Source organism: Amphiura filiformis, chromosome 7 (genome assembly GCF_039555335.1).
Source record: "Amphiura filiformis chromosome 7, Afil_fr2py, whole genome shotgun sequence".
Lineage (NCBI taxonomy): Eukaryota > Metazoa > Echinodermata > Ophiuroidea > Amphilepidida > Amphiuridae > Amphiura > Amphiura filiformis.
Window position 1 is genome coordinate 57311960 of NC_092634.1, and position 14354 is coordinate 57326313.

At 36.8% G+C, this 14354-nt stretch overlaps 1 protein-coding gene across 1 annotated transcript in view; it reads left to right on the top strand.

Annotated features, from left to right (window-relative positions):
* Window positions 1-558: 558 nt before the first annotated feature.
* LOC140157379 (calsyntenin-1-like) overlaps window positions 559-14354 on the top strand; it is a 258270-nt gene continuing 244474 nt past the window's right edge. Inside the window, exon 1 of the mRNA XM_072180555.1 lies at window positions 559-765. Coding sequence (XP_072036656.1) covers window positions 690-765 — 76 coding nt within the window. The 5' untranslated portion in view covers window positions 559-689. The remainder of the gene's footprint in view (window positions 766-14354) is intronic.

Genomic DNA, 14354 nt, shown 5'->3' on the forward strand with positions numbered 1-14354 from the left:
AGCGATTGGGCCATCGATCTGCCAAGCCCCGATTCATTGGACCGGATCGTCTGATACTCCAGACGCCGAGACGCAGGGTAGACGCAGGGGTCAGTTACCCGGTAAGAAAATAATCAATGAGTGATTTCAACATTTCGCAGGGAATTGCCCCTTTAAAAGACAAGCCGAACATAAACAAAGCTTATGCAATCTCATCCATTGTCAAATGTCCCAGTGAGTCATATTCACGTACTGTTGTGAAGACCCTTTCAGTAGATAACACTGGGGTTGATAGTAATTAATTGATTAGACGGAACTATTTTACCTAAAGGGGAGTACGATTACATGAATAGAAACAAAATCCATGTTATTTTATTTATTTAACAATATAATATTTTAGTTGTCAAAAATTAAATAAACCTGTCGCTGAAAATTAGCCTAATATTAGGTTTAGCTCGGTAAAACTCAAAAGAGTAATTTGATTAGTCAAAATTTTGCAAATTTAATATATAATCCCCATATGAAATAGTGGACACGACCATAACGTCATCGTTTCAGTGCAATGCAGGTGTATTTTGGGAAACAGGCTGTTCCGTGAAAAGATTTTACAAGCGGCCATATTGTCAGAAAGTAGCGAAATTTGACGTTTTTCTAAGGCAAAAATAAGCACAAAACCTAAGACAAGAGAGGAGTTACGGCTAATCTAAATCATGTTTAGGATGCGGAGGTGGTGGGGAGGAGCACTGTTGCTCGCTCTGCTCAATTTGAGCGGAATATACAGCAAAGGTAAGCGTTTTATCACCGACCGAGACGGCCAAACATTGAAAATAAACATCGGTCATAACGTACCAGTATAATTATACAGTAGCTATGCACGCAGCATCGGAAAGTCACACAGTGAAATACGCAGCAGCAATATTATAATTACGCCAAACATGGTCTACGTTTACATGTATATTTTGCTCGTTTTGTGAAACAAATAAACCATATTATTATACCGTCAGTGACATCACACTCACACTGTCATGATCAGGTTCATGTTGTCAGTGTCACATTTTGATTTATTGGTTGGGGAAAAATTAGTGACTGATAGCACATTTTGACACAATTTCACAAACAAATTTGAAATCACCATGATCAGTTGATCACGGGCAGAGCCAGAGGCTGCACTGACATATTTATGAATATGATTATCATGTACATTTGAGAGATTTGTTACCGACTACCGTTAGTTTTTTAAATACAGACATCATGTTTCTGAGATGGGTTTACTTGAGCGGTATGTGGAGAAATTATTTGCAATACCGGTATGACTGAAGTGATATAGACGCATAGCCCAAAACATTATGATCTTCTATCTCCTATCCTGACTCTCACACACGAAGCAAAGGCCATGAAAGATGCTGTTTGCCAGAAGACAGGCACATGGTCCCGGCACATGGTGTGCCAACTTAGTACGAGGAACCCATACCGTAGTAGCTCTGCACAACGGTACTATGGGACGAAGTGTATACAAAAAGCTAGTGCAACGCAATTGCATGGTGTCAATTAGAGTTTGCACTAAAAAATACAAGGCTCCTGTAGCTTAAATAGTTGCATGTTTGTCATAATATTAATTACACAGCTTCTTGTACTTCTTACCTAAACTTCTATGCTTGAAATTGTAATAAATACTCCATTATTTTATCCAGAATAAATAAAAATTCATTAGCACATGATCCAAGTCGGCGCACCAAAACTGAGATGGCAGTGCACTTCAGTGCAAACTTAGATAGGGCGTCACCAATAACGAAAATGTCATACCGATAAAATGATGTGTCTGTTTGCCCGTTTTTCTAAGTTTGCGTTGCGAACTAGTGCCAACTGGTACGGTAGTCCGAATAATCAGACCCAGAACAATTAATTTCTGACATGATCGTGTTCTGGGTCTGAACTGTTTCCATTTGAAATCTTGATGGCAAATTGGACAAAAGAAGCATGTGGTCCTACTTCACAGTTTTTTAATCCCCTATTCATGTTGCGTGAATCACTCTATTGTGGACCATCCTTTTGATACTTGAGTATTTGGACAAGCGGAACAGTATTGACAGGCCTTTTGTCTACCTCTCTGTTTGTAAACAAACGAGGAGGTCGAAATTGTCCTCCTCGGTGAATACGAAAGTCGGCGTAATAGTACGGCACTAGCCAACTGGCAATCATGGCAGCCGCTTATCCTAGCTGGGCTTCTGTCCTTCCAATAGTTCCTATGCCATTCCTATAGGAATAAGAACAGTAGAAGCCCAGCTGGGATATGAGGATTGAGATAAAAATAGTTATAGTTCCTCGGCGGAATAGCGAGCGAGGCGCCAAGCATGGATTTTATAATGTTGTCATGATCTCATATACATACATAAGGCACTGAACAAGTGCTAGATTGAGGCTGCTGCAGTTGCAATTTGCTCACCGATAGCTTCACATTTTAGGCTAGAGACCATTGCATTCAAAATCTGGTTGGATTCGCTGAAACATGACACTGTGTAAAGCAATGGAAGTTTAGAGGTAAACACAGCCGATCACTACAGGCGATTGCATCAAAAATGTTGCTAAAAGTAAACCACGCAGACGCGCCGGACGCGAGTTGTTAATCGGTGATGAACAACGGTGAAACATGATTGAATCCTAACATTGAATACAAGCTAAAGATCGTCTAATTCACATGATTCTTTGATTCAGAATATCCGTTTGTCATTGCCACTCAACCTTACAAGAAGATCGATGATTTCTCTGTTGATATCGGCAATAAAACTAAAGAATAACACGGTATTGTTTAGCTTACTTTAATAAAATATTAAGAAAGTGTTTATCACTTTATGCATAAGTTCCAGGCATGACAAATTTTATGTGCTCATGCGTAACATGTACGCGTAACCTTGCGTTCACGTATACGCTACTGGAAAAGTGTGGATTCATCACGGATTAACAACGCTTGGCTCTTGTACAAAGGTATAGGAAGAGTTGTTGAATATTAGTATGTTTACATAAAGAGGAATTCATCATAATTTACAAAAAACAAACAAACAGAAAACAAGATATTGTGAAGGTTATGAAAGTTGCAATGCCTCATTTCAAATATATAGTTTTAGTTTTGGTTTTGGTTTTGGTCACGTGGTTTCCTATTGTCCTGCCTAACCACTTGAATCACAAGATATCGATCTCTTTATTTCTACCTTTTGTTTAAAACTAAACATTTGTGACAGGTAGTTTAGGTTTTGGTTTCAGTTTCTTATAAGTGGTGTGACGAATAAAATTACAGGATTTTCGAGTTACCTGATCTAAGTATACAAAAGAAATGTTTAAATTTCGCAGTGCAATATTCACGAGCAGAGAAGTCGAACAAAACAGTCTACATTTGAAAGCATTGATTTAGTTTGAAAGCATTGGCTTGAGACTACTGAAATAGCCTAAGCTGATTTCACTGTGAAAATATATAGACCATCGAAATATTTGCATTCGACATTACAAAAGGGCCACTACTGTAATTGTATAGGTGCTATAAACAAAATCGATTCATGTCCTTAATCCCATGTACCAGAATCGATGGAAGGCCATTATATGACCTCTAATAACCTAATGACTTTTACTGAAGCAATTTTTACTGCAAAAAGTAGAAGATAGAGGGGAGAAGATTGGGGGGTGTGTGTGTGTGTGGGGGGGGGGGTTGAAGGGCAAGGGGGAGACGGGCCGGGAGAGAGAGAAAAAAATGAGAGAGAGCATTGGAAGTGAAAGAAGGGGAGGAGAGCTCGAGATGAAGATATCGAATGTAGGGGAGGAGGAGGGGAAAGGGGTAATTTAGGAAAGAGGTGGTTATATAGGAGGGATCCCCTCTTAAAGAGGTATGGGTTGTGCTTCCGGGATAATAAACTAATTCATAATCAAATCATCTCCATGCATCGTTTATGTTTCATACAAACAAACAAATTCCCCACCCCACCCCATCCTTCAGTATACGCGCATGTATATGATTTCTAGGCCTAGAACTCGTGAGTGTAATATGCCACCTACCTTCGACAGAGAGCATCAACTGTCGTCCATGGATAGATTTCGATATCAATCATGATAATAATTATGTTAGCACAATAGGCTATTGTATACTTCTGGTTATATACCCTATACTGTGTCCTCCCAGCATAATAGTGTTATGATTGCAGATCAGATCAGCTCTACTTTTTAATCCCTTGATTTTTGGTTTCTGAACAAAAGAGAAACCAAAACTATATATTTGAAATGAGGGAGAGTCATTTAATATTGTACTGAATACCAGTATTTTGATGGATTTATTGTTTGAATCTCGTAGCTGTTCAATATTTGGGGTACATTCATTACTGCAGACTGGATATCATAATCAAAACACTTCCATGTTTAATTTTCACCAGACTTGCCAGACATGGCAAAAAAGTTGTGTGCTTCACAAGTTCAAGAATGGTTCATGTGCATTGATTCATAACAAGTGCAGTAATTATGAATTAATAATGGACTCAGTTCATTTATAAAATTTCATGTAAACAAATCCAATTGATTATTTGGTAAAATGATGTTAAACATACCTAACAATGACGTTTCGTGCTACATCGTAGCACTTTCTCAAATCGACTGACCAATTCTCCCAGTCCTCCTCGTCTGCTTCCTGTCGGAGCGTGACATTGGTGACGCTGTTTTAGGTGGTTTTAGGAGTTGGTCATAGATGTGCGGCAGGAAGTAATTTCCTTAATCCCGGTTGAGTGTGTTGGGCCCCCTTTTCCGTATCCAAATCGCTTCTTTTATGTGTCTTCTATTTCTGTTTTGCTCTCTGTCCTTTATGCTCGCGTCATCCCAATTGATCACATGATTATCCTCCGCTACATGGTCAGTAATAGCGGATTTGTTGACCTCACCGGTGACCGAGGCCTTCCTCTGAGCTCTGGTCTGAGTTGAGGCTTTTTCCGCTTTGGTTTTGTGTTCTTTAAGCCGTGTACCTAGAACTCTGAGGTTTCACCTATATAGGTTTTTTCACAGTTGCGGCAGGGGATTTAAAGTAAACGCATTTGGCGGTTTGTGAGGAATCGCGTTTGTCCTTTGGGTGGACCAGAATGTTTCTTAATGTCTGGTGTGGCTTAAATGATGTTTGAATGCCATGCTTATTAAATATCCTCCTTGCACGCTCTGAAAGCCCCTCTTTGTAGGGAGGACGACCATACCTCTAGTGACCGACTGTGACGGTTCCTTTTTGGGGGGTTTCTTTTTGTCCACGTCTTTGAAAGCCCATTCTGGGTACCCACAAAGTCATGCTGTTCTGTGTTCTGATATTGGCCAAATTAATTTTTTTTGCAGAGAACATGGTATGGAGACTTTATTACATACTAAGTTATGACAATATTGACCATGTTGACAACCATGACAAGTAATTAAAAAGTGCCCATGTACCGGGTAATGAATAATTCTTGGTCACATTGAACATCAGTTAGTTGCAGTGGTTTATCTTGTTGTTTTTGAAAAACTAAATTACTTTGGCACTAAAAATTCACGAGCTATATAATTTTTAATCATGAATTGTTTATCATCGTGCACATGTAAGAAGTGCTATGATGGTTTGAAAATGAATGAGTGGTCAATTTCCAAACTAAGAAACAAATCAAAATAAAGGTCCCACCTAATTTGGCCTTCATGAAGTACATGTAGGTCAAACTTTACTGTTGTGTTCAAATAATTGAAGTAGGCTGCAAATGCCACACAACAAGTGCATACGCAACATTGTTAAAAATTTTGCTAAAAGTAGCAAGGTAGGCCTACCGCACAAAAGATTAAATTCATTAAAGTGACACATACATTCAAGCTCAGTTTGTCAGCAGTGATCATGAAAAAAATGATTACAAACTGAGCAAAGAGCAAAAGAACAAACAGGCAGCATGAAATTGCACATGACATTAATTGCACCCAAATAAACATGTTGTTTTACCCTCACATCAGAATGGGCACATCAGGAGTAGAACAAAAAATTTCTCATGAAGTTAATGAATACACAAAACAAAATAGCAACAACAACAACAAATGATTTCATTATAAGTCTGTTTGTACACAAACTAAAAGACTTGCTCAAGATAAAATGATAAATTTTGGTTATTTGCCCGGGGTTATTTGGTATAATTTTGTAGTTGGTCGCATGTCATAAGTTGGGTATGCAAAAAGGGTGGAGGGATTACACTTTTCTGAAAATTGTGATACAAATTTGATTGGCTTTCCGTAACCCCATATCCTACAGCAGTGGTTGATACCTCATTTTAAGCCTAATTTTATACTCTTTCAATCTCATGGATGCATATAATTATACATTATTCAGTAAAAAATCACATCAGTTGAAATGAAAAATGCCAGGGGTGGAGGAGCAGGCGGATGTGGAGCAGGCGGATGCGGGAGTGTGCAATAGGGCTATATGTGAAAATTCACATGTCAGCATGTCAAATCTACCGGTTACTTTTTCAAATCTAGTGAGGGTATGATGTATTGACAGCTTTGAATGTTGAATTTGTACAACTAAAACAATTACTGACTACTTAAGGTGGTACTACACCCCTGATAAATTTTGTGACTAATTTTGCATTTTCTCAAAAAGTAACTACATTTTGTGTACACACTGGTAACAAAAGTTATGTATATTATTGGGGCAAGGAATCTAATATACTTCACCGAAATTTCAGTGATTCAAAACAAGGGGTTCATTATATATGTTAAGAAATGAGGAACATTCTAGCTGTACCTCTTTTCTTATCATATATAAAGTACCGCTTGTCTTGAGTCACTGAAATTCCAGTGTAGTAACTGGATTCCTTGCCCATACGTAACTTTTGTTACCAATGTGTTATTATTTTTGAGAAAAAATGCAAAAATAGTCACAAATTTATCAAGGGGTGTAGTACCACCTTAAAAGGTTATATGTTCCATTTTTTCATTTTTAATGAAATCTTAGTTGAATTTCAGTATTTTTAGCAACATGCTAATGTACATTTCTCTTCTTGATATTCATTTCCTCATTAATAGAATAACTGTCTCGCTAATTACTCGTAAAAAGGTCATTGACCTTCACAATGTAATTAACATACGTACAATTATTTTAAATAGTTTATTTGAAGCATTAATGTATTGAGAACATATCCTCCAAATCTGATGACATTCTTGCATAAAATAAAAATTTACAGTCATTTTTGTAATTGAGGTCCGATTTGAGAAAAACGCATTTGAAAATTGAGATTTACATAGACGCCTGTGTATTAATTAATTAGTAATTAAGCATTATCTCAAAAATTAAGCATGTGATAAGGTTAAAAATGGTGTTAATTATTAGAGGTTGTCAATATGTACAACATATCAAAAAATACATTTTTTGTCATTTTTGACCATGTAATGGAAATTGTACCCAACTTATGACATGCGACCAGTTGTTATTTAAAAATGCATACCCAAACAATGACCCCACTGTATAGGTATGTCCCAGTAGTACAGGTTCTATTGTGCACTGCACAGTACAGCCTGGTCTGCAGCTTGTTGTGTTTGTATTGCTAGGTCATGGATTGCACCAGGTGATCCAACGCTATGTAAACATTGTGCATTGTATGTAGATTTTGATCACATTGCTGTGATTTTGGATTAAGTATTCCGTTGTTGCACACACATGGGATGCTGATGTATGCTGTATTTTAGTTGCATACGGCCTGGAATGGGTGGCAGGGCTGTCAACTCTCACGCATTGGCCGTGAGTCTCACGCCAAGGTAGTATAATCTCACGCCTAAAATTAAATCTCACACAAAAAGCTGACTATTGAGTAAAATCTCATGCATCGCCATGAATAAATTGTTCTTCCTACCCCCCCCCCCCCGCTTTTCACATTCTCGAAAAGTTGACAGCCCTGATGGGTGGGGGTACTGATTATTATTTGGCAGGTACCACCCAGATTTTAAAAATGTGGGGGTGTGTACTGGGGGTGTTAGGTTTGTGTTTGTTGGTGTTACTAGTGAAATAAATAGCATTGAAAAGCAAGTGGACATTGGAAACAAATTGGCAATTTTTAAAAGCATAAATGGTTTCCTTCTCAGACATAAGATATCCTAAAATGATTAGTACCCATATGCAGTGTTCGAAATATGCCTCAAAAAGTTACAGGCCAGCCGGGCTTGACCTTAAAAAGTTACCGGCCAGCTGGGCCGGCAACTAGATGCCAGTCAGAAAAGTTACCGGCCAGACCAAAAAGTTACAGGCCAATGGCCGGCTGACTGGCCCTATTTCGAACGCTGCCCATATGTGTACGACATTTGTAACAAACCCACAGAACCTTGACAGTGTTTTGATATATATCCTCATTTTGAAACACCCTGTGGAAAGAAAGATTAAATTTCTTCATTTTGTTAATTTTGCTTAAATATGTAAAATTAACTTTTAAGAATAAACAGTAATATACGTTGGAATATGAAATCAAACCAGAACATGTGATGAATAAAAATCATAATAAATGTCTCATAATTATATCTGCTGAATTGATAAATGTTTTACTGGAATCACGTATAAAAATGTATTTGAGTTTTATTTTGCAGCAGCCTGACTATCAAAATACCATATTACATTGTTTACTTAAGCCGTCTTTGTTTCACCAGGTATTTAATTTCACACATTTTACATGGGAGCTCAGATTTGCATAGATATACCCAGCAAATATATATCAATGTTTGCATCCTGAGACTAGTTTTACAGACAGGGCAACAATTTCTGGATTGGAGCAATGGAAAATACTTATTTATACCAAACTTGGTGATTAATTGCGAAATCAACTACCTGCTAATATAAATGAGGTTGGATTTCGAGTAGTTACTATATAATTTTGATTCACTAATGTTGTTCCCTAACATGATGGTAAAGTTGTCATTTGGCCCACATGTTTGGAGTGAAAACATTGTGTTCTGAGTGGCGTGTCAGTACCATTTTGTGTCTACGTTTCCTCAGATTTGTCAGCTTGAATGCTTACATGAATGTTCCTCTGCATTTCAATGCAACGACATATGATTATAGCATTTCATGTGTAATATTGTTTTTGTGCTTGGTTAATTTGTGTGCATTTTGAGCGCATCGAAAATTGAGGTGTGGGTGTATGCATGTTAGTTGGCTTGTGAAAGACACACAAAACTAGGGACTTTAAAAACATGTTTAAAAGGATTTAATCGTTGAAGTGTAAATAAAAATAACAGAAAGTGTGATATTGACTGACTTTTAATTTTTAGAATTTAGTTTGATTGTCAAATTGAACAAATGGTGGACTCAGGTTGTGAATGGTTGGCTTGAAATTATGGATAAATATGATAATTGCTGGATTTTTGCTACATTGATGAAACTGGTTTTTAGATATTTTATGGAATTCATGCAAATTTCATGCTTTTCCATCCACAAAAGATGGTAATATATTGTATGATGCGCATCAGGAAAAGCAGGAATATATATAAAGTAACAAAATTTAACATAAAATTTTTACAAAAATTGTAAATAAGCGGGTTTTTAATGGTGATGATTATACATGTACACTGTTTTGCAGCTGTAATAAATGATACGTATGGATTCACAATATGAATATGATAATGAAGTTGGTAATAACGGGGTTTTAATGACTTTCTGTGGTTTTGCATTCATAATCATATAGAGACTTCCCTATCAAATTATAATTATGAAACAGTTGCACTATCTGAAACTTTGCTTGGTTTTCCCCATGGTCTTCCATGATATATTATGATGCAATCCACTGTGGGTTTGATATTAATTTAAAAATCATTATTAATGAAATTTTATTAATTAGTAGTGGTAGAATGTACCTGCATATATTTTTGAAAAAATATACATGTACATCATATCATAAGATTTCTGTAAATCACAGTTGCTACCAAATGTAATTTTCATATAATTGAAATTGAACCTGCATATTGTTGATGCCAGCCAGCATAATATTGCATACCAGATTGTCACAACAATAGGGTACAACAGGTAATTTGAATAGCCTAAAGGAAGAAATATCATACCCATAAGTGCCACAGGGGTCACTTTCTCAGTAAAATATGTAAATAGGGGTCAAGGAACTGCACACCCCGACAATTTGAATATCTAGTGATACTGTTACTATTAAGGGGGCGCAACACTAAATAAGCGTCCCATAGGATAACGTGTGATTTTGGCCTACTTCGAGCGCCATTCCTGGCGTCCCTGCAATACTTGGAAAAATAAATTTGGTATCACATTAAAGCTCTGTTTCTGTAGATTCCAAAACATTTGTCGGCATATATCGATGACCGTTGACTTTTTTTTTCGCTATTTCAAGCGTGCAAAAAATATGGCCTAAAAATATACTAAATTCACCACTCACATTTCAAAATCGGAAGTTGTCTTCATCCGCCACAGAGAATTGCTTTTGAGATAAAATGTCCGGTTTTTTCTGCATGTTATCATTGAAGACACTTGTCGAATTCATATGAGCTGATATTGAGTGATTTAAAGTGAACATGTCGGTAGATATGGTCGCTACAATCTCATACTCACTATGGACTATATTAGCCGAATTTCGTTCTTACATAAAATGCGTAGTGATTTAGTGTTGCGCCCTTATAAGGATTTAAAAGTTTTCAAAATCCACATTTGTCACTTATTAATTAAATTAGAGAAAATTTGTAGCTCAACACCGAAAATTTCATGTCTCTGCGACATTTCGTTCAAGAGAAATGTTGTTTTAAAGATCAGTGCCGAAACACGGAAAATCGCATATTTCGACTTTTCCTCCAATATGCGAGAGTTTGCACAAAACTCACTAAACTAGTGACAGACAACAATTTAAGCACGTCTTTGAACCAAGTTTAATTTCATTTCTAGATTATCTGTCTTGCCATTTTGTTTTGGAAAGCACTTGTTAATGAGTGTGAAGTATAAACACCCCCCTGTTTCAGTAGTAACAATTATGGTCTTTTTGCATAGGCCTACTGAATATGCAGCAAAACGGCTTCATGCAGATTAACAATGCCTATTAACTTTAAAACCCATTTTTGAGCCTTTTTGAAGATTTTTGGATACAATTTCTAGACTTTGCAGGCGCCTGCTCGGCCAATAAAGCATTTTTCCCAATAATAATTCATCAGGGTGACTTTTCGTAATCCTTGTTTATCATCGTGATTGAAATAGAACACATTTCATGACGCGCATTTCTTATTTCACGCCAAGAATGTAAAAAGAACGCTGCGTTCATAACGACGGCCGTTACAAGGATTTAAAAGTTTTCAAAATCCACATTTGTCACTTATTAATTAAATTAGAGAAAATTTGTAGCTCAACACCGAAAATTTCATGTCTCTGCGACATTTCGTTCAAGAGAAATGTTGTTTTAAAGATCAGTGCCGAAACACGGAAAATCGCATATTTCGACTTTTCCTCCAATATGCGAGAGTTTGCACAAAACTCACTAAACTAGTGACAGACAACAATTTAAGAACGTCTTTGAACCAAGTTTAATTTCATTTCTAGATTATCTGTCTTGCCATTTTGTTTTGGAAAGCACTTGTTAATGAGTGTGAAGTATAAACACCCCCCCCCCTGTTTCAGTAGTAACAATTATGGTCTTTTTGCATAGGCCTACTGAATATGCAGCAAAACGGCTTCATGCAGATTAACAATGCCTATTAACTTTAAAACCCATTTTTGAGCCTTTTTGAAGATTTTTGGATACAATTTCTAGACTTTGCAGGCGCCTGCTCGGCCAATAAAGCATTTTTCCCAATAATAATTCATCAGGGTGACTTTTCGTAATCCTTGTTTATCATCGTGATTGAAATAGAACACATTTCATGACGCGCATTTCTTATTTTACGCGAAGAATGTAAAAAGAACGCGTTCATAACGACGGCCGTTACAAGGGGGCGCAACACTAAATAAGCGTCCCATAGGATAACGTGTGATTTTGGCCTACTTCGAGCGCCATTCCTGGCGTCCCTGCAATACTTGGAAAAATAAATTTGGTATCACATTAAAGCTCTGTTTCTGTAGATTCCAAAACATTTGTCGGCATATATCGATGACCGTTGACTTTTTTTCGCTATTTCAGCGGTGCAAAAATATGGCCTAAAAATATACTAAATTCACCACTCACATTTCAAAATCGGAAGTTGTCTTCATCCGCCACAGAGAATTGCTTTTGAGATAAAATGTCCGGTTTTTTCTGCATGTTATCATTGAAGACACTTGTCGAATTCATATGAGCTGATATTGAGTGATTTAAAGTGAACATGTCGGTAGATATGGTCGCTACAATCTCATACTCACTATGGACTATATTAGCCGAATTTCGTTCTTACATAAAATGCGTAGTGATTTAGTGTTGCGCCCCTTATAAGGATTTAAAAGTTTTCAAAATCCACATTTGTCACTTATTAATTAAATTAGAGAAAATTTGTAGCTCAACACCGAAAATTTCATGTCTCTGCGACATTTCGTTCAAGAGAAATGTTGTTTTAAAGATCAGTGCCGAAACACGGAAAATCGCATATTTCGACTTTTCCTCCAATATGCGAGAGTTTGCACAAAACTCACTAAACTAGTGACAGACAACAATTTAAGCACGTCTTTGAACCAAGTTTAATTTCATTTCTAGATTATCTGTCTTGCCATTTTGTTTTTGGAAAGCACTTGTTAATGAGTGTGAAGTATAAACACCCCCCCCCCCTGTTTCAGTAGTAACAATTATGGTCTTTTTGCATAGGCCTACTGAATATGCAGCAAAACGGCTTCATGCAGATTAACAATGCCTATTAACTTTAAAACCCATTTTTGAGCCTTTTTGAAGATTTTTGGATACAATTTCTAGACTTTGCAGGCGCCTGCTCGGCCAATAAAGCATTTTTCCCAATAATAATTCATCAGGGTGACTTTTCGTAATCCTTGTTTATCATCGTGATTGAAATAGAACACATTTCATGACGCGCATTTCTTATTTCACGCGAAGAATGTAAAAAGAACGCGTTCATAACGACGGCCGTTACAAGGATTTAAAAGTTTTCAAAATCCACATTTGTCACTTATTAATTAAATTAGAGAAAATTTGTAGCTCAACACCGAAAATTTCATGTCTCTGCGACATTTCGTTCAAGAGAAATGTTGTTTTAAAGATCAGTGCGAAACACGGAAAATCGCATATTTCGACTTTTCCTCCAATATGCGAGAGTTTGCACAAAACTCACTAAACTAGTGACAGACAACAATTTAAGCACGTCTTTGAACCAAGTTTAATTTCATTTCTAGATTATCTGTCTTGCCATTTTGTTTTGGAAAGCACTTGTTAATGAGTGTGAAGTATAAACACCCCCCCTGTTTCAGTAGTAACAATTATGGTCTTTTTGCATAGGCCTACTGAATATGCAGCAAAACGGCTTCATGCAGATTAACAATGCCTATTAACTTTAAAACCCATTTTTGAGCCTTTTGAAGATTTTTGGATACAATTTCTAGACTTTGCAGGCGCCTGCTCGGCCAATAAAGCATTTTTCCCAATAATAATTCATCAGGGTGACTTTTCGTAATCCTTGTTTATCATCGTGATTGAAATAGAACACATTTCATGACGCGCATTTCTTATTTCACGCGAAGAATGTAAAAAGAACGCGTTCATAACGACGGCCGTTACAAGGGGGCGCGCAACACTAAATAAGCGTCCCATAGGATAACGTGTGATTTTGGCCTACTTGAAGCGCCATTCCTGGCGTCCCTGCAATACTTGAAAAATAAATTTGGTATCACATTAAAGCTCTGTTTCTGTAGATTCCAAAACATTTGTCGGCATATATCGATGACCGTTGACTTTTTTTCGCTATTTCATGGTGCAAAAAATATGGCCTAAAATATACTAAATTCACCACTCACATTTCAAAATCGGAAGTTGTCTTCATCCGCCACAGAGAATTGCTTTTGAGATAAAATGTCCGGTTTTTTCTGCATGTTATCATTGAAGACACTTGTCGAATTCATATGAGCTGATATTGAGTGATTTAAAGTGAACATGTCGGTAGATATGGTCGCTACAATCTCATACTCACTATGGACTATATTAGCGAATTTCGTTCTTACATAAAATGCGTAGTGATTTAGTGTTGCGCCCCTTATAAAGGATTTAAAAGTTTTCAAAATCCATTTGTCACTTATTAATTAAATTAGAGAAAATTTGTAGCTCAACACCGAAAATTTCATGTCTCTGCGACATTTCGTTCAAGAGAAATGTTGTTTTAAAGATCAGTGCGAAATGACGGAAAATCGCATATTTCGACTTTTCCTCCAATATGCGAGAGTTTGCACAAAACTC